General features: G+C 40.3%; 1 protein-coding gene across 1 annotated transcript in view; it reads right to left on the reverse strand.

Moving 5' to 3' along the window:
- tbc1d9 (TBC1 domain family, member 9 (with GRAM domain)) overlaps window positions 1-27284 on the reverse strand; it is a 45536-nt gene extending 18252 nt beyond the window's left edge. The window contains exons 1-8 of the mRNA XM_036575001.1: window positions 26739-27284; window positions 17452-17562; window positions 13429-13547; window positions 12053-12281; window positions 10839-11100; window positions 7025-7232; window positions 4004-4210; window positions 2710-2883 (exon numbers count right to left, since the gene is read on the reverse strand). Coding sequence (XP_036430894.1) covers window positions 2710-2883; window positions 4004-4210; window positions 7025-7232; window positions 10839-11100; window positions 12053-12281; window positions 13429-13547; window positions 17452-17562; window positions 26739-26859 — 1431 coding nt within the window. The 5' untranslated portion in view covers window positions 26860-27284. The remainder of the gene's footprint in view (window positions 1-2709; window positions 2884-4003; window positions 4211-7024; window positions 7233-10838; window positions 11101-12052; window positions 12282-13428; window positions 13548-17451; window positions 17563-26738) is intronic.
- Between the last annotated feature and the right edge of the window lie 220 nt (window positions 27285-27504).

A 27504-nucleotide genomic window follows, 5' to 3' on the forward strand; every position in this document is an offset into this window, starting at 1 on the left:
ACCTTTCATGTAGCTGTAGGACTCCAGAGCAGTCTCGCTTCCAACAACCAGATTTTGATCTTTGTCTTTACTTAGTCTCAGATACGCTGCACTTGGTCTTTTCTCGGTTTATGACTAGAAATGCTTAAGACTTAAACGAAGTCATTAAGAGTGGTTTGATGTGAAATGCACCATTCTAGAGAATCCAAGTCAGAATTGTTCACAGCGGTGACGATAGGAACCAGACGTCCGAAGAGGTTAATACCTCTGAAAGCTCCCTCACAGAAAGTTATTATATGAAACAGTTAAGAATACGCTGCATGATGCCAGACACATTGTTTCACAATAGCTCTGAGATACAGTTCTGGCCTAAAACATATTTTTTCTAATCCATTCATGCCACGTGAAGGATGTTCTAAGGCAAAAAACCATATATTCACACGTGCCACTATTTTACTACTATCAACATCATATATAAAAACTCAGAAGATGTGTCGGTTCACTTGTCAATTTGTGTAGTAAATAAAATGGCTTTATTTGTGTTGTAGATATGGCGACTCCAGTTCCCTATCAGCACCACTGTAAAGGAATCTGCATGTTTCTCTACAATTAAAACCGTATGTTTCTATACAATCATTTCAAGTCAAAGACTTCTATAACATCTCAGTGTCTAAATTATGTGGACATTTGGACAGTGAAGTTCTTCTTCAAGAGCAGTTAACAACTGTTAGCTGCTCTTTCTCATTAAATTCATTTTAAAAAAATGCACAGGATCCATGTTTATCCGTTGGTATTAATAATGCATTATTTTCAGGAGTTCTGCTTGCACAACATCATTTAGCTGGATGGTTATATAGATGCTTTTCTGTTATACTTAAAGGTTACTTTTGCTTAAGGACTTGTGCTGCTTTGGTCCATTTACTCTCTCTTGCACTCTGCCTCCACTCGCCCACTCATGTCAGTTCTTGGACTTGAACTTGTGTGTGTGCTTGTGTGTGTACAGTTCAAAGCCTAACAGAGATCAGCGCAGTGTGCAGAGAACTGTCACTGCTGTGTAAAGTGCTGTCATTTTTAGCATTCTGTAAATAAGCATGTCATTTCAGTACAAGAGCACTCCATGCATGAGTGTTTAGATATGACACCAGAATATAGCGCAAATGTTCTGGGTAACTGAAAGTGTTTACATATATTTACAATGCCAGATGCCACACAGTTCATTAAGTGAAATTTTTAGTATGTGTGTTATTATTAATTAAAAAGTCTTTAATCATTTTTTTCCAACAATTCAGTGATTTTGTAGCTCCTCTAGGCTTAAACACAACCTCGTACTGCTTTGACTATAAATATTGTTGCTGTCATACAATAATTGTTGTTATTAAATATTGAATGCATGAAGCTGAGTGTGATAAATTATATTTAACCCCTAACTTCAACCCAAAACCTGCACCTACTCCTCAACTTAACCTTTACCTTACTGTTGTTGATAACCAACTATCACTAAAAAGTTTGTTAATAATTTATGCATCTGTAGATCATCTTTGACAGACCATCGGAATAAAGTGGAACTGTTTTTGTACGGTTTAAAGCAGTCGTCACCATCCCACCTCCTTTCCTGCAGAGTTCCTGCAGGATATAGTTCTAACCTGCATGCAACATGCTGCCCATCTCCTCACATAGCTGATACACTGGATCCAGCCAATCAAGCACTTCTGAAGAAGTTCATTAGCTGGAGCAGGCGTGGCCAACTGCAGTTGGAACTTCACTCCGCAGGAACGTAGATCTCCAGAACCAGGGTTGTGACCACTGATTTAAAGGAAACGCGTCCTACACGTTCTTCATTGCTGTCCGTAGACCATTTACAGTGGTTCTTATCCACATATTTCAATGTAGTCTCGCGAAACCAGACATGATGTCATAACAAGACATGTACAGGGACAACTTGTTAAACTAACAAAGCAATGCCCTCTTTAAAACCACCCCCAAATTCATCTAGTCTATGCTCTTTTAACGTCAGGAGTACAATCAGTAACACAAGCAAAACAAGCTAGCTTGCGAAACCGAACTGTTTTTCCTAGTCTTGCTGCGTGTCGCGTGTTCTCCGCACTAGTGACATCTACATGCTTAACTGGAGTCTTTAAGAGGGACTTTTGAGGCATGCTAACTTACTTTACATCCATGGGCTAACAACAGGCTTGCTGTCCTTCAGACAGTGTTGATGAGCACACCATTCATGAGGCGTTGGATTAGTTTAGAAATTTCACACTCAATTTGTTGCCACCCTACTCAGTCCCTAGATGTTCTCCTCACAAGACTTCTCCCAATGCATCCCCACAACATCTCAATGGGTTTCAAAACATGCCTGAATTCCACTTAATGAACTGTGTGGCATCTTGCATCGTCTTGAATATCTGTCATTTGTTTTGAATCGACAGAATAAACATCCAAAACTGCTGCTAAACATTAGTGTATAACATGAGGGAGCAATTCTTTTTGAGTGTATTAGTGGTTTTCCTCTTTGTGTTTCATTCCAGATCTATTTGCCTTTGCACACAATTTATCTTTGCCAAATTTTATTTTATTTTTATCCTTATCTATGTACTTTATTTGTAACTCAGCTTACCTGTAAAGCACTTTGTAAACATATTTTACAAGTTGCTATATAAGTTCAATATACTATTATTTGTTTATTACTGTTTTGATGAGCACATGGTGGTGTGTACAAGTGTGTACCAGTTTGGGGTTGAACTCCTCGGGTGAGCGGCGGCGGTACATGGTCATGAGGGCCTGTGTTGCTGTGGGAACGCTGCTGTCATTGAGGTTGAACTGGCGCTCACTCTCGCCCTCAGAGCCGAGACTGCTGCGCTGAGGACTGCAGGAGAGCAGACTGCCCTGCTGGGAGTACACCTGGACACACACACACACACACACACACACACACACACACACACACATTGAAATCATTACAAAAATACAAAGACAGCAATGGCAAACAAACAGTGTTGGGTGAATGGATGATTACATAAAGGTATTAGTAACTAATCCTGTTACACCTTTCCAGGGAATATTTTACTCTTTTTTCCAATTTTAAATAGTTCCCTGAGCTCTTTCAAAAACAACTGCAACTACTTTAATCCAGTCTTTATATGATGTGTTTTACCCTGTCATTTACTCCTCTGTGAGGAACAGCTCATTTTCTGGAAGATTTTGTATATTCTGTACTCTCACTACTCTCATTGGCTGTCTCAGTAGAGGGGGTGGGGTAGGGGTGTGGCCCACTACACAGTCACAAAATCATGAGCATGTGCCACCCAGGCATGTCACAGCAATGTTTAATGAAAAAACACACATTGAAAGATGCTGATTCATGTTAGCTGCTAACAGGGATTTGCCTGTTATGTTAGCATCAAGCTAAAGGAGTTGAAATGTTTACATTTTAAAGCAGATCTCAAGATTAAATGCAGATATCTGAACCTCATAACAGACCTTTTAAGTAACCTATTCTTTACTTTGTATGCTATAGTCTGGATGCTGATTCCTTCTGTAAAGATTTAAACTTAAAGCCTGTCTCTGGAGCCTGTTTGGTTACTTTAGTGAGAACAGAATAGTCCCCAGAGAAAATGATGTTTTTAACATGAAAAAGAGTCGGCTGTACCAGTCACTGGCACAGTAGTTTGATGTGCAAGTATGCAGACTGGCTGGGTGGACGTTTTTGTTCAAGTCGGGGGGTGGGACGCTTGTTCACTGTGACACAGGATTGAGCAGCAAATCCTGACAGGACTAGAATCACGAGCCTTTTGTGGAAGGGAAAATAGTAGATAGAAAGCCAAGTAACATATATGTGAACAAAGCAGGTTTGTTTAATACGTCTCCTTCAAAGCCCCAAGCAGACCTTCCAAAGCTCCTTGAAATACTCTATTGTTGTAAAAAAAGGCCTGCAGTGACTCCAGATTGAGCTTTGAGACCGTTAGAAAGCACACAGCTGCAGACAAGGCGGAAAAGGCAGATGGTAATTATGGTGTCCAACCTCATCGTCAGAGCTGTTGAGGCTGCCTGTGATCTCCCTCTCGAAGTAGATCTTGGAGGAGGTCTGCTGCAGGAAGTCCGAGATTCTCTGCACCAAGAAGTCTCGATCTTTCAGGTTGGCGAACAGGAAGGTCATTCGGTTCTTGGTGCTGATGGACAGGGGGCTGGGCAGGACGTTGGAGCTGTCTGCCTTCTCCACGATGGTCACCTGAAGGACAGGTGTTGCATAATTATGCATGAAATTGAGCTCTTAAATTTTTATAGCCTCAAAGTAAAGATACAGAACTGGCAGCAAGACAGACAGTGTGATATTAACTTGCATACAATAAAGCAACAAACCAACAGAGGGACATTACAGTGATTTTGCAGCACAGTGATTCTAGTATGGTTAGAGGGAGTAAAACCGTAAACCGTAAAATCACTGCAACAAATGGCCTAGAGTGATGTTTTTAAAACTGTAATAACATATAATATGATACAAAACACGAGTGTTCAATAAATAATGTATTTCTGATAATAATCATAATACATTTCTTCACTTATGCAATGCAGTTTGGCTATAGTAGGCTGTAGTTGCCAAGCAACTCTTACTCTGCACATCATCAAGCCCTTCAAAGTTACTATACAAACACTAATTAGCAAGAAAGGAAATTCAAAAAATGTACTGAAAGAGAAATATGTATACATACTGATAAAACACAATATACTAATACATACATTAAATATGTTGTATAGAACATACCGCCACTGACCAAAGAAGAACAAATGTCTCCAAAATGGCAAATTTTGAGAAGGAGACAAAACCGTTTTTTACTTCTAATGTAAGTTAATGTAAAGAGATTTAATTCCAAGTGATTTTGGAGTATTTCTGTTGGTCCATTCATCATGAAATTTTCACACAATATAAAGGCCTGAAAAAAGGACAAAAACTGAAAATTATATATATATATGGAAACTAAATACATGGAATGAAACTTGAGAATATGGAACGAAAGTCTGAATATATGGAACAAAACTTCTCAAGGTTTATTCCATACATTCAGACTCTCACTCAATATATTTAGATACATATGCCTTTAGTATGCCTATGGATTTAGAATGGGATGTCCTAAAACCCCTGTAGGTGTAATGCGTAAGTGTCCCAGTACTTTTGTCTATGTGTGTGTGTGTGTGTGTGTGTACATATACAAAAAAAAATGTGCCTATGTACAAAAAACCCAAGAGTGACTCCAACCCAAAGGTGTGCAGTCTGCGTATTTCTGTACAATATGTTACCTAGCAGTCATAGTATACAACATTTAGTAAACCTGCAACATGGACAGCGTATCCAGTTAGGGGCAGACAGCTGGGTCCTGGCAAACACTAACAAACATTAACAGATCCTGACAGCTCACTACATCAGCCTTTCATACTGTCACAACATCTAACACAGTTTTCATCAACACCCACCTGTACAAGAACACACACACACACACACACAACAGAGAGCTGATACACACTGATAAATGAACCAGCAGCTAGTCCGGTTGGCCATTACTGAACAGCACACCCTATTCATCCACAGCAAACAGCAGATCAAAGAGAAAAGCAAAGTAATTACTGCAGTATTATGTATGACTCAATACAAGTATTATATTCTGTAAAGATTATTACCCGCAGGCTTCCATCAGAGGAGACTCCAGCTGGATACGGTGTCACGGTGCAGGTAATAAAACTGATATGCACTTCACAAAGGAGCTAACGTGCTACAGCAATAAGGTCCTGCAGGTGTGTCTTATGTTGACATATATACTGCTGTATTAGAAACCTTCCAGATATTTATTACCTCTGAGCTATGCTTGTCAGGCTGTTTATCTGGACCTAAGCAATTTTTCAAACTTTTCTATTTTCTGTTGTTTCATCTGCAGGGTCTCTGGCTTCGGCAAAAATCAATTTTCAATTTTTATATGGATGTTAGAGTCAATGTAAATAATGACCTAAACAATAACACATTAATGGCTGCTCCATTTACTCTGAAGGTTTAAATTAACTATTGGTACAACACCTTTGGAACAGCGCTGAGGCTTCTTGGCTTGTTCATCAATTTAGTACAGCACTGGTAATTTCCTGTGTCAGTCAAAACATCCAGAAATAATTAACCACCCCAAAAGAAGCGGAATTACTCCTGATAGGTATTCTAAACTTCCATGTTTTTGGTAAAATTTATAACACTAGCAAGTCTGACCACTTTTTGACATGAACCTTACAGTTCAGATGGGTGATTACATCACCATTTTCATCCTCGGCCATCCAGCAACACGAACATCTGACTTTTATACTATTATCTCTGTAACTGTATGTTAGAGCAATATGTTACAAGAGGCTGTGTGTTAGTGATTTTACACGACACAAAAGCAGAGACCTTAATTCCCACTTATTCATAATAAAAATCACTGTAAAAGTTTCCCACTTGATTTTCTCCTAAAGGTGAAAGCTTTGAGTGCTGTTTATCTGATGGTGACAGCTTTGGTGGTCTACCAGTGATTGCACAGTTGTTAGAAGTCTCATTTTCTCTGTATCGTTTAATAATTTTTTAAACTCTGTTATTGGAAACTTCTGTTTTTTTTTCCTTTGACTTTCTCCTTTCTCCTTTCTTATACAAGTAGATTAGCATCTTATCTCCAAGGAAATATCTTGTGAAAAATTAATAACTTGGCTGTCTGCCAATGGCCATTCTGACTGGAAATAAATAAATCAAGGCTGTTCTGCACAGTACTGCATGCACATGGACAACAGCTTTGAACGTAGATCCGTCAATCAGATTTTAGAACCGACGCTGTTTTATAAAAGAACATTAACATGACCTGGTCTACATTTGTATGATGGTAATTGCTCTGTCGCTTTAAAATCCACTGCCACAACAAGTAACCTGTGTATCGGTACTAATGCAGTAATTGTATTTTCAAATTGTGTATCTTTTTCTATGTAAGTGGATCCTCGACAAACTCTACCCAGCCCTGCTTCAGGCTTTACCCAGACTGACCTCTCTGAGGGGGATGATGAGGCTGCAGGTGGTTTCCTCTTTACTGGTGAAGCAGATGTAGTTGGTGGAGACAAACATTTGGCCCAGGATGTGCATCTTGTTGAAGGGGGTCCACAGCGTGCAGTCTGTGTGGCCGTCTAGCTTCTCGTCTTTTGGCAGGCGGAACAGCGCTCGGTAGCGCTCGCTTTTGGCCCTGGCATCAAGATCTCTGGAGATGCAGAAATATAAGGACGAGATGAACAGAACAGAAACATCAGCTCTGAGAACATCCCTTTTTCTGAAACATCACTGAGACATTAGGGCTTTCTATGGTCAATGAAACCAGTGACTTATATTCAGTTAATTTACTATCAGTTAATCTTCCTATCAAGCCTTCTGTCATTTCCTCTTATTTTGCCACATCATTCAACATTTCATCTGTGCAACAAGCAATTTCTTCTTTTATGGTGCACAAAACAATAGAGGCCATATCTTAGGCTTCCTGTAAGGCTTTACAATCTGTCAGAATGACAGCGTGTATCACATGAACATTACAGAACACTTTCTGTACATGGTCAACTATTTCTATAATTAACACCATTCATGACTAACATATTAGTATTTGTTTCATTTATCTAATGCTGTTGGCTACAGCAGCTTTTATAGGCCAACTACAGGCTCTTTCCCTCAGGAGCAACTTGGAGTTGAGTAACTTTCAGCTGATCTCCACTCCCCGACCCTGACCTGAACCAGTTCTCAGTCAGCTGACCAGCCATTACACCACTGCAGCAAGTTAATTACTAAAATTACACATCCACAAAGACTGCATATCTATCTTTTCAGCTCTAACTCTAATAACCAAGCAGCAAAACTATTTATCACCAGTCAACTGAGGTTGAAAGCTTTTATAATTTCAGAAGCACTGCTGTGTGCTTGCTTTGCAAAAAATGAGATTTGCGACGTTCAGTTTTATAAGCTTGGCAGCGGGCCATTTTCCAAAGATTTACATTACAATCTTTCTGCACTTCATAAAATGCTTGAACACTCAAATTCTTTTACAAGGGCAATTTGGGTTCGGCACTGAGGCTTAAATCATTTTCATAAGCATGCAGCGCACAGGTGGCTGTCATAATCTCAGCAGCAGCGCACTGGCACTCTAAAACAACTGTTGGCACATTCAACTTTTCAACTTTGAGTGAAAAGGTCAAACTAACAAGGTCACCTACCACTGGCGCTTTTCTGAAAAATACAGGTCATCACCTTCATTTCTGATATGGGTGTTAAATAGGGGTGGGATAAAATATCGATACGCTGATGTATCGTATTGCTTTCTTTTGCGATACGTTATCGATAAACTGGAGCCAAATATCGATTTATTTATTGAAACATGCATGTGCTGTAAACGCTCTGAACAGACTCCCCCCTACAATTTGATTTACCAGATTCACTACTTTATGACTCCACATGGTGGCGCTAAGGTGCTAATCAAATTAATAGAGTAAACCTGCGGTGAAGACAAAAGAAACTCACGGGGGGGGGAATGGCGGACAACGGGGGGGGGGGCACATGTCAGACAGGCACCGTCCTCTTTCAAGTCAAAGGTCTGGGCCCACTTTGGCTTTTACAGCATTGAAGGGACAAATTAAATAGACAAAGACTCTGCGATTTGCAAGAACTGACTCTTAAAAAAGTACACGGACAACACAACAAACATGAATAGCCAACTTCTTTGTCATCATCCTGATCTGGTTGTTGAGAAAAGAGCTAATGTTATCACAACTCAAAGTCAGCCCACAATTAATACAGTTTCTAAGCAAAACTTCCTTTTTATGTCCCCGAGGGCTACCAGTATTTTGAAAGAGAAATGCGTATTTTTGCATTAATATATCTTTTCTGTGTATATTTACAATACAATTAAATTTAAAGTACAATTCAATTCAATACAAAACGTTTTGACTTTCGGACACTTCTGTTTAACACAGGGTGAGACAGCAGCAATTTCCGAAAACAGCATTCATTTTTCCTATAGAGAAAAAGTGCTTAAACATAGAATTCCTTATATGGGCATGATGCCGGCTAGAAATGACTTCAGAGGTCTACGATTGGTAATGTATTGAGTATGAATAGGGAGCACACATGGAGATCCAGTCTAGTGGAAAAGCCTGAAAGCAAAATATGCATTAATGTATAATTTCTGTACATATTTTTTCGTTAACACAGTTAAGATTTCACTGAGGCACAGTTGTGACTATTTAATAGTGGAATGATGACACGTGCAGTCGGTGTACGTGTGTTAAAGAGGCGTGAAGCTAAGCTATGCGATTTGGTGCACATTGTTTCATATTGTTGGTCAAATTCTATGACACTAATAAATAAATAATTCCTGCTATTTGCCTGTTTAGGAGTATTTTATTTTCTTCAGTTACACAGATATTGTGATGTATCATAAAGTACTGTCTTGCAATATATCGAGTATCACAGAATCGCAGTAACATGATATCATCAATATCATGGGCAACGTATCGTGTTAATATCATATCGTGAGATGGCCTGTGATTCCCACCCCTAGTGCTAAATGCGTATTTGGAAAATGAACAGTCCACACTCCAGTCAAACATCTAACATCTTACGCAGAATTATTTACCCTCAAGATGCGGCAGGTGAAACACTAACAACAGCGTCTGACAACAGAGCCAACAGACCCAATGGGGAAAAAGATTTAGACCTGGAGTTTCTTATATGGGCATGTCACTAACTAAAAAATGACTGAACAGCTTCAGAGGTCTATGTGCTGCCAGTGCTAAAGACCACTGAAGTCATGCTGACATTTTGTAGTCGGCGTCATGCCCATACTAGGAACACTGGGTCTAAGCTGGATTTCTCTACGGCAAATCGCTCTCTGTGGGGAAAAAACAATGTCCCAAAGGTGTGGTAGTTAAGTTTCTGTGGCAGTATTAGCCAAGAGTTCAAGCTGCTGATGTTGTTACATAATAGTGCTAAACAGCCCCCCTCATATTTCAGACCACCACTGTCCGCGAAAGTCCACAAAATGTAAAACTGAACTTAATGACACTGAAAGGTCATTGCATCCTCCTCAACTGATAAGGTCATTGCATCCTCACAGTGTTAGCCAGTTCACTAACTACAGCTTGCTAAAACCATTGTTTCATTCAGCAGGTCAGCTCAACTGGGCTCTGGTCTTGTAATTGCAACTTAATGACATAACATTCTGAAGTAGCGGTGAACACGTTGCTAAGGTACAGTAGCAGACTTAACTTTCATGCAGCATCATTTCAATGCATGAGTGTTAGCGTGTTGGTAGCATGGATGTGGCACTATTCATATTTTGACTCAGTGATGACCTTGTTAACCACAGGACCCAGTAACATTTGGGTTAAGTATCAATGCAGGACAAAACGTTTTGACTTTGGGACACTTTTGTTTAAACACAGGGTGAGACAGCAGCAATTTTCGAAAACAGCATTTATTTTTCCTATAAAGGAAAACTGTCTAAACCTAGAATTCCTTATATGGGCATGATGCCGGCTAGAAATGACTTCAGAGGTCTATAATCGATAATGTATTACGAGTAGGGAGGACACATGCAGAAGAATGAAGCTCTACAGAGATCCAGTCTGGTCTAAAAGCTTGAAAGCTAAATATGAGTACGCTATAAACACTTATGCCAACTTCTTCAGGTATGCCATGTTTATTTAATGCACCCTTTATCAGTGAACCAGATGCAGCCTCACTTCCTTCTCCTTTCTACTTCAAACCTCGCTCTAGCTCTGTTTATTAGCATTGGCAACGAAAGTCATTAGCACTGTCTACTAACCTCTTGAGGGCTGACACTTTCTTGGGTGACTTCTTCTTGAGTTTGGGCAGAGAGCGGTCCTGCTCAAAGCCCTTGTTGTCCAGAAGCTGCCTCATGGCAATGTTGGCCAGCTGCTCCATGAGCTTAAAGGTCTCGTTGATGTTGAGGAAGACAGAGAAGATGTGTTCGCTGCAGCGTGTGCTGACTCGCACCATGTCCGGCAGCAGGAGGGTGGCATTCTTCTCCAGCTGTGTGATATCTGCCCAGCGGACCACCAGCTTGGCTATAATGGGGAGAGGAACAAACAGCAGTGTTAACACCACAGTAACTCCATAAGCAGCTGCTCACGCACCAGTCAAAAGTTTGGACACATCTTTTCATAGAAGGTCGATCTTGTCTTTTACTTTTTTTTATTTTCTACATTTTTGGATCATAACAAAAGACAGCAGAACTATGCAATAAGATCTACAGAATTATGCAGATATTTTAGAAATTAGCCTCCCTTTTGCCTTGATGCAGCTTTACACACTCAATCAGCTATATGATGAGACTTTATTGTTTCTGAGATTCACTTTTTATTCAGCATTTAAAACATTTTTTTGTTTACTTTTTTACATTTGAATTTACAGCAGACATCAGATTCAGCCTATCTGAGAAACAAATTTTACTTTCAATAAAGTAGAAGTTTAGATTAACATGACTGGTCGTGTGCATTTACACAGATTGATTATGTTACATATCATTGCTATCATAAGATCTTATAACTTTCATTTAGTAATTTATTTGTTATTTATCTACTGTTATGTTCAAGATTTAAAAATACTAGCTGCCACTTACAATACAAGTTTTTAAACTTAAATTAAAACTATAAAAAAATAAATTTATACACAATGTAAAGGGCCATAGGCCCTGAAAAACATACATACATTATACATATAAACTGTACTATAGTGCATGTCTTCTTAAAGTGCAAAACTGTTTAAAACTTTGTGCTCTTGAGTGTCTGTAGATTCTGTTCTTACCTAAGAACAAATCTCAAATAAGAAAACACTGGTGAATGTCAGACTCACTGTGCAAACTGCATAAGTGTTTTTTCAGAAGAAAGTTCTTCTTAAGCACAGTTAGTGAATGAAGCCCATTGTTTTTGTTCCCATATAAAATGACCATTTCAGAGACACAAGGTTTTACAATAGAGAGGAGATGTTTTTGTGCTTGTATCTCGCTATAACACTCACCCTCCTTCCCCAGCAGGTAGGAGTAGAAGCAGAGGTGGTTGATGCTGAGGTAGAGCCAGCCCTGCCTGGGTACTTTACCCTTCCAGTAACTGCAGGAGTAGTAGTTCACCAGCTTCTCCTCCTCCGGCATTCCAAAGAGCTTCCGGAACTTCGCTATGGCCTCCTTGAATTTTTCTGTGTCATCGTCCTCCTTGATATCATGATTTTTGTTGTATTCGGCAATGATACCCTGTAAGGGTAGGAGTGAAGGAGTGAGTGAGGAAATGTGAGTGAGAGAGACAGACAGAAAGCAACTGCAAATACAAACACCATCTGTTTCCTATCATCTGTGTCTTTCGCTAACATAACAGCAGGGAACAGGTACAACTCTCTTTTGTCTCTGTGTTCGGCCCATAAAGCAACGAGCAACACAAAAAACAAGAACTAATTTCATAAACATAAACATAACATTTACCAAACCAATTTCACCTACAGGGTAACCTTTACACTCACTTACAGTTTACTTGAGTTCTACATAGAACCATTTCAGGCTTAAATGGTTCATTGCATGGTAAAATGGTTTTTCTGATTGATGGAGAATGTGTTGTATATGGTTCTATACAGAACATTTTTAAAAATGATTCTAGATAGCACCAAAAAGGTTCTTCTACTGTTGCAAGCTTGACATCATGTTAATAAAAGGACCCTTTTTTCCCAAAACAGTTCTATACAGAACCATATACAACACATTCTCCATCAACCTCCATGCAAACAACCATTTATGTATGCATTCATGGTTCTAAACAGAACCATCCCCTTTTAAAAAAGAACCTTTAAAGAACCATTTTTAAAGAATGTAGCCATATGAACAATTATCTGATCTATTTTAAAGCTATGTATGTTTATATGATGACCAAGTGTGTGATATGTTATGCAACACATTCATCAGTCTAATATGCTGGCCTAAAACAGTTCCTTCAAAAGCTAATAAAGGGCAAATTCAGTGAGTTGTGAGTAACTAATCTTGGTCTCATGATCCCTCATGAGGCCTAAGAGAAAGAAGAACTGAGCTATTAAATAGTCTTCCCCTGAAAAACCACATGCTTCAAACCCTTAGAATTATAAAGCCCATTTTGCCATTACTTTTACCTGGATAGGACTATCATTTAAGTGATTACCTACAAGATCCATGATTTTTATCAAAAATGAATCTGTAGTGTCAGTATTTTTACAGTCTGACAGGAATAACTGTGGAATGAACGGCCTTCTATAATGAACCTGAACCTCAGTAAACAATAGTCCTGTTCCAAACCACCTCACACGGACCAACAGAACCTGCTAACAAAAATGGCCGTGCTCCGTGTTGTTATTGTTATTGAGCGTGGTGTAATACTCACCTGAATCTTGCCCTTGACGAAGGTAGTGATGTCGTTCTCATTCTCAAAGATGGACAGAGTCTGCAGGAGGTTGTGCTCCAGCCACTCCCAGTGTTCGGTGATCTCTCTTCTGGAGCTCCCTGAGAAATATACACACATACACAGCACAAACCGTGAGCATCTACAGACGATAGCGACAAGCTATTCACCTTAATACATAACAATTTTAAAATAATAAACTGAAAACTGTTAGAGCTGCACAATATATTGTTTGTTTATCATTATTAGGACACTGGCCTTTGCAGAAGCCATGTCCAAATAAGCCCTCTAACCCGGGTTAACCTGCTCACAGCACACAATCATGACTCCAGACGAGTGTTCTGAAGAAACAAGGTGTTTATGTAACATACTGGAGATACTAGTATTTTGTCCACATCACGCAGCTCTAACAATTGTGCAAATTGAAATTTCTTCTTCACAATGAAATGGCAATTTCTTCTGTAGCAAACCTTTAACACTGTCTTTAATTGCTAAACATAAAAATGCAGAAAATGACAGAGCTTAGCTTAAATGTAATACATGGCCTAATTATATATTCCATATCTATACAGCTCCCCATGGACCTACACTAATTTTCACATATTAGCCATTTGCACTGTCCACATAATAAGCTTATCTTAGCTCCAACGGGCCTCCATTAGTTACCTGCATATACAAGGTTCAATTCACGTCAGATCACTGGAGCTTGACCGCGACCGGCACGGACCTCAAAAGACGTCAAAATTTTACATTACACTAGAGCTTGTTAATATATTGCATTTTTAATCAGCAGGTTCAGTCACCATCAGCTGGTGAATATACAAGGTATCAGTGCTTCACTAAAACTCTAACAGTAGGCCTGTTGTAAGTTATTCTAACCTGCTTCTATCTCACTACAGTGTGCATGAACTCCAAATAGGTTTTTTTAAAGTTTCAATTATTGCAGCCGTATCACATAAAAATACGGCTACATTACGTAATAATCAGTCTGTTTTCTATGTTTCGGGTGCTCACATGGTGAAAGCATGACCTGGCTGTGGTCTCTGCCGGCCTCTTTTTGTCATTTTCTTTAATGTCTGACAGACTCAGAGCTAGAAAATCATCCACTGTGCCCAGGTTGTCGTTAACAAGACACAGACTCAAAGCAAGGGTCCGGCTTGTGCAGTCTCTTCAATATTTATTAACAGCTGTCGTAAGTACCTTACCATCATTAACTTGGTCTCAGCTTCCAAACAGTTTTGCCCCAGACTACACCTTCTCTAGACACCTATTACTTTTTCACACTAAAACATCTATAAGAGCTGACAGAGTCATTTCTTTTAGACAGCTTAATCTGCAAACTGTAGATAAGATTTGATTGTCTGCAGCAGGTGTTGCAGTAATAGCAGCTGTTTTTAAAAGGCTTTGGAGCTTACTGAAAGAGGCTCTAATAAAGCGAAATTCCAATATTAACATGCCATAATCCATGGATAAGCCATAAACTGTTCTTCACAAAGGGAGTAATTAATAAGAAGTGCACAGCATCAAAAGTGCTTCAGTGATAATCAAGACGGAATTAAAAGCAAGGCTAAAAAGAAGGCAAAAAAGGCAAAACGTGAGCTTCCTCTGGTGCCAGATCTGGAGTTCTGACACAGAATGAGACGCTGTTCTTTTGGTCAAGATGTTGGTATTAGTCCTTTAACACTGGTGTGTGCTCAGATACAGAATCCGAACCTATCATAGTCAAAGAAATATAGGCATAATATGGGGCCGTACATTATGGCCTGATATTTCTCAGCAGTGCAGTAATGACTCTCGAGAGAAGTCACTTCAAAAGCTCTCAGAACGAAAACCCTGACCAACATACAATCTGACATACAGCTGGGAATATTACTGAGTACTATACACACACACACGCGCGCACACACACACGATCACTCACAGTGTGATAAAGAAATGGATTTATGGTTAGAGATGGGAAGGAAAGCAGGAACAAAAGAAGGAAAGAGGGAATTAAGGAAGGACGGAAGAAGGAAGAAAGGAAGGAAAAATCTACTGAAAAATACATGCACTGTAAACCAATATTTCAGGCACCTTGAAGTTACACAAAAGATAGATGGATGTGGAAAAGAAAGAAAGAAGAAAGAAAGAAAGAAAGAAAGAAAGAAAATAAACTAAAGAACGGAAGGATATGTAGACAAAAGAAATGAAGGAAGGAAGGAAAAAAGAAACAGAAAGAAAGAAATAAAGAAAGAAATTAGACAAAAGAAACTGATGGATATGCAGACAAAACAAAGAAAGAAAGAAAGAAAGAAAGAAAGAAGGAAAGAAAGAAAGAAAAAGAAAGAAAGAAAGAAACAAATAAACAAACAAACAAACAAAAACAAACAAACAATAAAGTAAGGAAGGAAGAAAATTTAGTGAAAAATATATGTCAACAGTTTTTCAGGGACACTCACAGTGAGCTAAAGAAATGAAGTGCGCTGTGCAGGAAGTGAAGCAGTGAAGTGGTGAATGCTGTAAAATCTGCCCACCCCTTCTGAGCAGCCCCCGTCCTGCTCAGACCACATTAAAGACCTGGAGAGAACACTGTCTCCCTCAGGGGGGGGCGAGGAGTCCCTCCATCTCTCTCTCTCTCTCTCAGATTCTCCAAAAATAATCTCGCAGCACACTCATAATGAGTAATAACAGAAATGATTCTATGTACTGTAAACATGGAACGAGTAACATCAGCTAAACTGTAGTCAATCATATCTGACATTACTCATCACTCAAAATGAGGAGAAATGACTGACGACATTTAAGCTGATTTGATTTGCCAGGATACAATTTTTGCAGAAAGAAATAATGTAGCACTGATTTTAATCTGAGCAGAGCCATTATTTGCCTTCACACTACAGGTAGAGTGATTGTGGTTCTAAACAGTGCAGTGAAGACTGCTGAGGGGATGGAGAATATCATACTCAGCTACCGTAAGTGCCAAGGCCAAATTCGATTAAGCACGCTCAGATGCACTATTCTTGAAAGCCTGCAGCTAAGAGGGAGATTTTTGGCTCTTCGATCAATAGTGCACCAGTAGCAGTGCACATCAGAGTAAACAACACAAACCACGGCCAAAGACCTGAGCAATTTTATTAGAGATGCAGAGTAATATCGATATCGGTATCGTCAGATAACTGCTTAAAAGATGTATCAGCATCGGACGGATGTTTAGATTTGACCGATATTACAAACCAATATTTAATGATGTATTTATTGTTCTCTGGAACAGCAGAATGTTTAGACAACACTGGGCTACAGCACTAAAATGTCTACATTTTATTTATTTTACAGTATAAAAGCCACACTGGGAATAGATCCACCTGGATTAGCTTTACAGATACACATCACATTTCTATATAATGCTAATTCAGATGGATTTCTACGTTATAATGTGCTGTTTATGTATTGGCACCAGCAGAAATGTGCATAGAAAATAAGCCTAATCTATCATACATATTTAAAAGTCATTCATATTTTAAATTTACGCACCAAGTTGTCTTGGATATATACCCCACCTGACCATTTGAACCCACCCTCCCACTCGAGCAATTACACCACTGCTTGTGATTCTATAAAAATGATCTTTTCTGTAATGTTAATACACACAGATCTATTTTATACGATCAGCATCAGCAGATATATATGCAAAAAACTACACTGGCATGGGCTCACGATTCATATATGGTGCATCCCTAGTTTATATAAGGACTCATCCTCCTACCAAAACACCACCTCAATGCCTACTACTCAATCATTCAAGCGCTGAGATCATACAATCATGTACACACCAGTTAAACACCATTTGAAGGGAAGGAGGATAAAGATCATTGATTTCTGAGCTTTTGACTGCCCCCCCTTAAGCCCAGTGGGGCATGATGTAATGGCTGGCATTCGGAGATCACCAGAGAAAGAGGCCGGATGTGAGAGAATATTGTGGAAAGGGGGTGGTGGGGGTGTGGGGGGTTACTGAAGACAGCATGTTACCGTGAGCGATGGTCCAGTAGACCAGAGAGTCGGGCGTCTGGTAAAGGATCCTGTACGGGGCCACACGGGCACTGGAGTCTAGCACTACGTCCAGAGTTCCCACTAGCAAACCTGCAGGAAAACAAGGAATTCTTCATTAGTAACTTTAGAGAGAATGGGAAAATGTGGGAAATAGGAGTGTAAAAATGCATCAGTGCATCATGATGGCAATTCAACTGCACAAACTTTGGAATGTAATTGTAATAATATTTAATAAAGAAAAATACACATATTAAAATGTATCACTGTCAAACACTGTATGAAAATCATACTAAAATAATCCAATCAAACTGTGGTGAAATCTGAGATTTCATGATGCATAAAAAAAAATCATGATCATAACAGCAGTCAAGGTGTAAATAAAAGGTGTTCCAGGGAAAACAGCATTTTGACTGTGTGATTGGAAAAAACCCTGGACTGCTCTTTTTACACACAAGCCGAAAACTAAACTCAAAGAGAGTACAACATGTTTACTATGGAAGTGAAAAAGAAACATTCCACACTTCCATAACTTTGTGAAGCATATGACCATGATGAAGCGACTGCACTGGAATGATTCACACAGATGTGACACGTAGCTAACTGGGGATGTCCATTATTATACACCTCTTAGGTTTGGCAATGTGGTACTCCACTTGTTAACGGGTTATCTGCGTGTATGTGTGAGTGAGACAGTGAGTGAGTGAGTGAGAGAGTGAGACGGAAATACAGAGCGTCAGTTTCTGTCACCTAAATAAAATGAATCAAAGCCGGTCGCTGGGCTTCAAACAATGACTGCTGGAGGCGTCTGAAAAGGCTCCGCTGAACACTTTCACACCTCAGCAGTTTTAGGTTGGTGTGGCACAGTTTCACGCATCAAGACACAATGGTTTCACACCAGCTACCAAACAGGCGTGAACATGACAAGAGGCCAATCAGTCCTTTTAAGTGACCCAGGAACTGCAATAAAACATTCACGCATAGCTGTTAAAGAGGTGAAGATGTGATTAGACAGTGAAACGCCACTTGGCCTGTTGGTTCTTGATACGGACAGTAAAGCACAGGAGTAGTTGGTAGGAAATAGGATAGGATAGCATAGACTGTTTGGTAGGAAACTTTAGCTGTAAGAGTTTATCATTTGGGGCAAAATCATGTTCTGTATGAAAACAGCTAATGTTAATGTTAATGGCAGCTAACAAAGTCAATTCAGTGCCTATTCATGTAGTAAGACACAGCCTGAAAACTGTTCTGTTACTGAAGTTAGAGCTGACAGAATCCATTATACTTTCTAGGGCCGGGCAATATGACCATATATATCATTATCATGAAAAATTATTTCACAATACAATACAATATGCTTTTCTGAAAATATTATGGGTATAATTAGTCCTTGTACACACTGACCAACTGCATTTTTCATTATAATGAGAGCAAAATGAGTCATGTTTGACTGGATTTAGTGCCAAATATTGAATAAAAATCATTGTATTCACAGTTCTTTAGCAATTTTTTAAATGCCACACTGCTGGTTCTTTTTTTCTCTGATCAGATGTCTGAAAAAATATCACAACAAAAATTTCTTGAAGTATTGCAATATTAGATTTTTACCATATTGCCCACCTCCAATACTCACAAAACCATTTTACACTCTTGTTAAAACAGAAAAGCATCACTACATTGAAGTGCTGATCTGTATATTTTCTGTGCTGAAATGGAACAAGCACCCGAATAGGAATATTGATTTCGGTATTCGTATACTGGCACCTATTAGCGGGCGATATAACAGTTTATCTAGTATACCTTCTTAAAATATGAGTTTTGTCATCGCTGTTTTACTGATATGCCACAAATCGGGGGTGGGCAAACTGACAATATTTATCAGTATTGTGGTAAATTATGTTGCAATACTCTATTCTGAGCATATCGTGGATATATTCTGCACTTTTGAGTTGCAGTTCCTCAAATTAATTTGAAGAACCATTTCTCACCTGTAGTGAGAATTGGTTCTTTCAGATTAATAGAGAACGTGTATATGGTTCTATATACAACCTTTTCGAAAATGGTTCTTCAGTTTGATAGAGAATGTGTTGTATATGGTTCTATATAGAACCTTTTTGAAAACTGCTCTATATTGCACCAAAAGGGCTCTGCTATTTCACAATGCAATGAACCATTTAAGCATGAAATGGATCTTTAAAGAACTCATGATTCTAAACAGAACCACTGCCTTTACTGAAGAACCCTTGAAGAACCATCTTTGTAGTATTAAGACTAACCAGCATTCCTGTGGCACCCCTCGCTCAGCCAGCTGCTTCAGGTGACGCGGCGGTCTCCTAGGCCTCGCTACAAGCCGAGAAGCTCTGCAGCTTCTCAGCTAATACTGATAGCATGAATAGCTTGTAACATATACCAGTGTCTGACGGCCATACATGAAAGCTGATATGTAAAGGAGGCGTCAATGAGACACATTTGGACATAAAACAATATTTAGCACCATTTTCTCTCACAACATCTGGCTGATTCTGAGGGGTTTGTGGGAAGAGCCAAAAATCTGATTTGGAAAACTGGGGGGGTCTTCCCCCAAAGTCTTCCCAGTACACCTCAGCAGCCTTTGACAGAAGCTAGAGATTTTGCAGCTAGTTGTGAGCTGCTTTGAAGGGGTGTGTATGAAAGCAACATTAGTGTCATTCAAAGGCAACAGCATGGCAGCTCTGGTAAAAGCAGAAGCATGGCTTTGTGTTTGTCTGCAGGGAGGACTCTCAGTTCTCTTCTGTATCTGCAGACTGACTGATGCTCATCCACACAATAACACACACACGCGCTCTCTCTCTCTCTCTCTCTCTCTCTCTCTCTCTCTCTCTCTCTCTCTCTCTCAGGGTCTTCTGAGAAGCCGTTCTTCTGCTTCAGGGGCTCCTTAAATAAGGCATCTGAATACAATTACATATCAATAGCTCCATCTCTCCCACTCGCTCCTCATCTGCAACCCTCTTCGCTCTGTCCTTCTGACAGCCCGCACAGAACTACACGCTGAACAGGGAACTCAGCTGTAATGAACTGACTGTCTAATTTGACAGATGAAGCAGGACCCATGGGTTGAAATTGAGCTGAAAACATAAGTGCAGCCAACATATTGGCAATCCAATTAGTCCTAATCATCCTTAAGTTTTTCCACTTAGACCATGCTTAGACATGCATGAAAATCATAACACCCCAATAACCATATGCTGTTTTCCTTGAAATGAGATCTAAATGGGTACATTCTGATTTGAACCACATTCATATCCTGATGCTGGCATTTCAGTACACAATCACAGGCTGACAGCATGTCTGCATTCACAGTACTGATCAGATGAGTGAGCCACCTTTACATGCCTAACACAAACACATGGCACAAACACAAAAAGAGAGCAGTAAAGGGTTAATCAGGCAAAAAAATTGGAGAAAGAAGATGACAAAAAATATTCTGTGACTTGACTAAAAAGGCCAGGCCAGAATCTTGTGTGACTAATATGTAGGGTAAGGAAAACAAGGACTGCAAAATAAACCTCAAGAGGGTGGAGAAACAAATAGATCACATGATTGCACCCTTAAGCACAGCCAACAAACCTGTTCTTCCTGCTCATCCAACACCTTAATGCTTGCACATCATTCTCAGGATTGCTCGTACATCACGTTTCATTACAAAACCAATAAATGCTCACCTTAGCCTTCAATTCCAAGCTTTTCAAATTTTCATAGATTTACAAACAAGTTTTTTATGAAGGAGAGCAATCATTTTTCATATTTATAAGATTTTACATGGGTTAAGTAAAAAAAGTTGATATTTGCCAGTATTAGCCAGGAATAACAGATAAAGATTTTCCCAAAATCCACAGGTAAACACATCAAATATAGCTTGGTGGAAATCTCCAACCATAAACAAAGGTGCTAAATCTCTTTTATTGAGTCATGGAATTAACATATCTAGCTACTGAGGCTGAGAACCTCTCAAATTCCTTTTCTAGTACTGATATTAAAGGTTTGATGTGAAATGCTTCATTCTAGACAAACCAAATCAGAACTGCAGTGGTGAACCAGATGGCCAAAGAGCATAACACCTCTAAAAGCTACTTGACTGTAAATTTTCACATGAAATAGTAGCATTGCCTGATGCCGAAGACATTGTTTTATGACAGTTCTGAGATAAGCTTTTGTCTAAAATGTATATTTTTAATTACGTTCTTGGCGGAGGTACATACAGGATGTTTTAAGGCAAACTAGTACCCAGAGGAAACTTCACCATTATCAACATTACACACATAAACACAGAAGACATATGTAGGTTCACGGTTCATTTTAGATTAGTCTATGTATGCATTGTATACATCGCAATTCCTGGTTACTACAACCACCGTTATAAAGATATAAGTCAGTAAGTTTCTTTGCAATGAGTCATTTTGCATCTCTGCATGACTTTGTTTCCATCTCAACAACTGAACTATGCAGTAGTCTTTAAATTGGTGGACTTCATCTTCAAAGAATTACGGATGAATTCAACTTGCTTTGGGGTTATTTGAGTGATGGCAGACATCAAAGAGATTTTTACTGACTAAAGTTGGGAGCCACTGCAACCAACTTGAAATCGCTATAGACTATTCCAAAGCAAAATCTTCTGGTGTGGAGCTCAAGACATGTTGGGCTTCCAAAAGGCCAAAATACATACACAAACCGGCAAACAATGAGTCTAATGATAAAACGGCCACAAATGGATCTAACTTCCTCTCTCCAGCCCTGACCGTAAATGTGGAAATGTGAGGACTCCTCCCGGCCAGATGGCCATTTCGGTTCCTTCTTTAAAAGCTGGTGAGCCGTGCTTTCCTTGCTTGCTGGAGAGGAACAGGCAGGGTCATGTGATGTATTGCGGATAGAAACAGAGGCAAGGTCATTTAGCGGAACCTATTGTCCTGCGAGTTCAGCCCAGACAATACAAACCGATCTACTGTTCGTCCTCCACGCTGGAAGCCACAGAGCTGGCTTTCAGGCGAAATAATCATTTCTCTCATTATTGTCATGTTTAACTGCAGCCTGCTTTCAATTCTCTTCCATTTGATTTCTGGCTTCTGCTCAGGCGGAGCGTCGCTCACTGGCGAAGGCTTAAAATCAATACGGTCTCGAATAACATGAACCTAAGAGGTCTGCGGTGAAAAGCAATAAACTGGGCAGCAGCTGCCTGTATGCTTACTTCTCCAGAGCACAAAAACAACATTATTCCTCTTTCTCTTGCCTTTATTCCACCCTAGACTGTTAGATAAGCTGGGAAACTGGGCTTGGCATTAAAGCAACAACAAACAATGAGTTATTTAATGATACGGAAGCAGAGGTTTGACTGAATTTGCCTGCAAAGGGGCAGTAGGGCCTGTACTGGAGCATGAATGCACATAAATAAATACCTTACCCACTCTTGTTTGGTCTCAATAGTGTTAATTAACCTAAGGGCATCCACTGGCATGGTCCGAAGTTGCCCCCCATCCATGTGGCCAGGCCAAGCTACTTCATTACAACTGAGCTTCTCTGCTCACTTTAGTTAAGACCACAATCTCAGATTTGATCCTTTCACGTTCTCCAGCTCAGCCCAGGCCTTGGTGCCAAACGTGGATGGTGCATGTGCCTCTGGAGCTTTCATCCAAACCCTGGCTGCCCTGGCCTTCTCCGGGCAAAGCTGCAGAAAAGGTGGGGCCAGTGTGCCAAGCTCTCTGCCTCTCCTCTCAGCGCCAACTGGCACTCCGCTCACGCATTTACATAACAATGACATCATCGCCACCCACCCGCGCTGCGACTAAGATCCTGTCCCTCGCAGGAACTAATGGACTTACGCACATGTGCCCGCTAATTTCTCCAAAGATTAGAAAAATCAAGGATTTACTTTGCTTGGTGAGCAGCTTCTCAGCACATGTGCTTGATTTAACCACAGCAACTGCCATCAAATCTTCGGTCAGGTGTGCTTCTCACATGGCCAAAACAAAAACACATAGTGTTGCGGGCTCTCGTGGACGAGATCCAGACAACACGTGAAAGATCAGGATTGAAGGCTGTTCTATTGTGTAGTGCTTCAAACGGATTGGCTGAGGAACAGCTACTATCTTCCTGAAATCAAAGGCCTGGCGTGTTAGGTAGTAACTGAAAACAGAAGCTCCTTACTACCATCCCCTTTAATGATACATATCTCATCAACAACAAAGCATGACGCAGCTTCAATTGGGCAATTACAGATAACAACACTGGTGGCAGTGGGAGATGACATACTGACCTACCTATGGATGCTGATAAGGAGACCTAGGAGAAGTACATGTCAGTCAAAACGCTTCTCAGGTTTTGTACTCAACATTGATTTTCTGTAAGATAAGGTAAGGTTTAGTTAGATAGCCTCTACTGCTGCTAAGATGGCCTACTGAGGAATACATTCCGTTTGTAGAAGCTCAATGAATGTCAGTAGCCTCAGTTAATCTACTGCACACAAATGAGGAGCAGCTCAGTAATTTCGAGGCACTTCTTTCCAAACACAGACACACTCACATATGCTATGATTCCCAAAGGAAAATCTTCTGCAGAATGAGCGCTCTTCAGTGGGACAGTCTTTTTTTCTCCCTCACATCAGAACAACATAAGCGAAGGCTGTAAAATCTCACAATGATTAAAACTGATTACTGTTCAAAGCTTTATTAAGCTTTCAGTGGTGAAATTCTGATTTGTTTTGCACTGAATACACAACGTTCTGTGGCATATAGACAGTAAAAGCAATATACCATGTGATTTTTAGATTTTTAAGTTGCCATTTTGGGTGAGAAATGAAAACTTACAGAACTGCGCAAAATTCTGAGACCACTCAGAGAGGAAATCAGGATCATATTTTCAACAGAAACCGACCTCAACACTAAATCTAACATCAAATTTCTCTTTATATTCATTACAGATTTCATTCTTTTCAGGAGACTTGCTTTCAGATGTGCAAAGAAATCTGCAGGAACCTTTTCTGCATCTGCAAAGTTCAGTCTTAGAAGTTGGTTGCATTTTTCTTCTTTTCACAATGCAGATAAAACCAAACACATTCAGTGATACTGAGGTCTGGACTCTGGGGTGGTCAGTCCATTGTTCTACCAGCAGCTTCCTTATTTGATTTGCAAATTTTGTTCTTTTTTTTTTTGCCAATTTCCTTTTCTTACTACCGTCTTGTCAGCTACACATCCTTTTAGATTCATAGTGCCGAGATGTTTTCTCACAGTGGAAGGATGGACACAAACATCTGTGAGATTCTTCAGATCTGAATCAAGAGTGGAGTTGATTTTCTCCACTCTCTCAAAAATGAAATCTCTAAGTGCTGTTTATCTGAAGGTAACAGTTTTGGTGGTCTACCAGGTCTTGCAGGTGGCTGTTAGGAGACCTGCGTTTTTTTATGGGTTGTGCATTTGGGAACAGTTCACTGAAACACTTTGTCTTGAATCAGCTCCTTCAACGTGGCTCTGGAAATAGCTTTGCTTTTTCACAATTACGAGAGGCTAACAAAAGTGAGTCCCCCCTCCTCATACAATCCCTCCTGCACCTTCAGGGATTATATTGATTCTTCTGCTCTGCTTCTGTCGGTGGCCCACTTTAAGCAATGAATGCACACAGCTGGTGCAATGATTCAGCAGGAATGTCTCAGTGAGCTCTGCTTCTCTGCACGCACTCAGAGGAGCCTGTGTAAGCGTGCCAGAGGAGCGTTCTACAGCCGAGAACAGCACACGGTCAGGTGTAAACAAAAACGGACGTCTCATCTGAGGAGTCACACGTCATCTAGAGCTTGTAATTATACAGAAGTTTTTAGAGCTTTAAAAAAGGCCATTGTTTTTAAAGATACTGTACTTTTGCAACTGTTACTCAACGCATAAGAATTCATGTAGGCTCTATTGCTCTATTGTTCACTGTTAAGATCTTTCAACACTTTTCTCTACAATGATCAAACCTGGGCTCAGATCTTGGTCTTAAAAAAGCTTTTCAGTGGATAATCCCTCCGGTATTGTGACCTAAACTAAGATTTTTTTGATCTGTATCCACGGCCCTTAAACGCTGTAATCTATTAAGAGCAGATTGTAATTAAATAAGAATTATCTATTTTTGAATACTTGCGAAACAACAGTAAAGCACTGCTACAGTAATTACATACAGTGGGACAGCACCTATTCAGCCCTGCATCTGGACAGCAGTGACCTCAAACACCTGATATGTGATGTTAACTTACATGGCCCATGACCTGGAAATGCCAGACCATAAACACCTAATGTGACTCGGTCATCCATGATGTGGCCGTGCATGAGCATAAACAACTGAGGTGTGACCTGGATATATCTAACGCGGCCATGTGTGACCATAAACACCAGAAATTGTGTAGGAGGTGTTCCACACGTCAGGATTTCTCACTAAGATAGGGACCTTCAGACTTAGGTGAGGACTGTCCAGTAGGAATGGTTCTTGCCTCTTTTTCTTGACTGTTGGTTGACGTTATCTGGTTAAATTAGGAATTTTACTATATGAAATGCATCACTGGGCACACGTGACTCCAAAACACCTCACGTGTAATCAGCATGCGTGACTTCAAAACATCTCAAGCATGACTTGGACGTACATGACGAGAACAAGAGTGACCCCAAAACACCTAACTTGTGAGGCTCATTAGATAGACCTGTGTGTGGAGTCAGCAATATGACAATATTTACCGTTATCATGACTGAGATTGTAACTGCTTTTCTGACCATATCATCATGGATATCGTCATGTTTGATTACAAAGAGCATAATTAATCAGGTTTACCTGGATTTAAAGTAAGACATAGTGTAAAATAGTTTCCGGTTGTATTTTAAAAATGTGGGCTTGTTCTAACCTATCAGATGTCAGAACAAAATATCGTGGGAAACTTGAAATATCGTGATATGACATTCTGCCATATCGCACACCTCTACCTGCGTGACCCTCCAAACACAAGACGTGTGCTCCAACACGCATATTCTCCCAATTCCTGCTTCTAACGCATGAGGTGGACTTTAGTGACCCTTCCAAACACCTGACCCACGACCTGGCCCCATGCAGTCATCACAATTTGAATCACCCTCATTCTAAATACCACAAACTCGTCACGCGGCGACACCACAGCAGGAGCCCGTTCACTCATCCATTCACACAAAGCCTCGGCCTTTACGCGTTTACGCGCACTGCCCAGTGTAGTAACGTGAACGCGACCGACGCTAGTCAGCACTCACCGGCCAGCCCTCCTCCACCGTCTCCGTGTCCTTTCCGCTTCTGTAGGATGAAGTACGGATTGGCCCTCTCGGTCATCCACAGCGCGCTGGCCAGGAGCACCTCCTCGGGGTTCACCCACATCTTCTTCAGCTCAGCTCGATTCCAGCATCAAAAACACAACAAAAAGCCGAACCTCCAGCAATCCGCGGCTCTCTCTCTCGCTCTCTCTCTCTCTCTCTCTTTCTCTTTCTCTCTCTCTGTCTCTCTACCGGCCGCTCTGGCATCAAACAGCACGACCCCAAACAAAGGCGAGAAATGCACAAAAAAGCGCAGAAATCAAACCCAACGAGCGAGAAGCGATGCGCGCTGTCTACATCCTCACGGGCAGCGCGCGCTTAGCCGTTAACGCTCACTGCATGGCTTCAGTTCCTCACACGCGCTAAAAACAGAACTCCTCGTCGAGCGTCGAGCGCCGTTGGCAGCATTAAAGCGAGTACAAGCAGATTATCGATATTGTTACGGTTATTATGGAGCTGCCGTTCCCGCACCGCCCCCTCCGCTCTACGCGCTTCCCCTCCACGCTAAATAAACAATGCGATTTTTCCACAGCTGCTCTGCAGCGCCCCCGCAGGCAGCGCCTGCAACTACAACTACACCTCACGTTGAGGAGTTTTTTTCCCCACCTGTATTCCGACAAGCATTTTCTGTATTATCGTTGCCACCACTACTACTGCTACCTAATAATAATAATATTAATAATAATAATAATAACATTAAAAAATAATG

This window comes from Colossoma macropomum, unplaced genomic scaffold (assembly GCF_904425465.1).
Source record: "Colossoma macropomum unplaced genomic scaffold, Colossoma_macropomum, whole genome shotgun sequence".
NCBI lineage: Eukaryota > Metazoa > Chordata > Actinopteri > Characiformes > Serrasalmidae > Colossoma > Colossoma macropomum.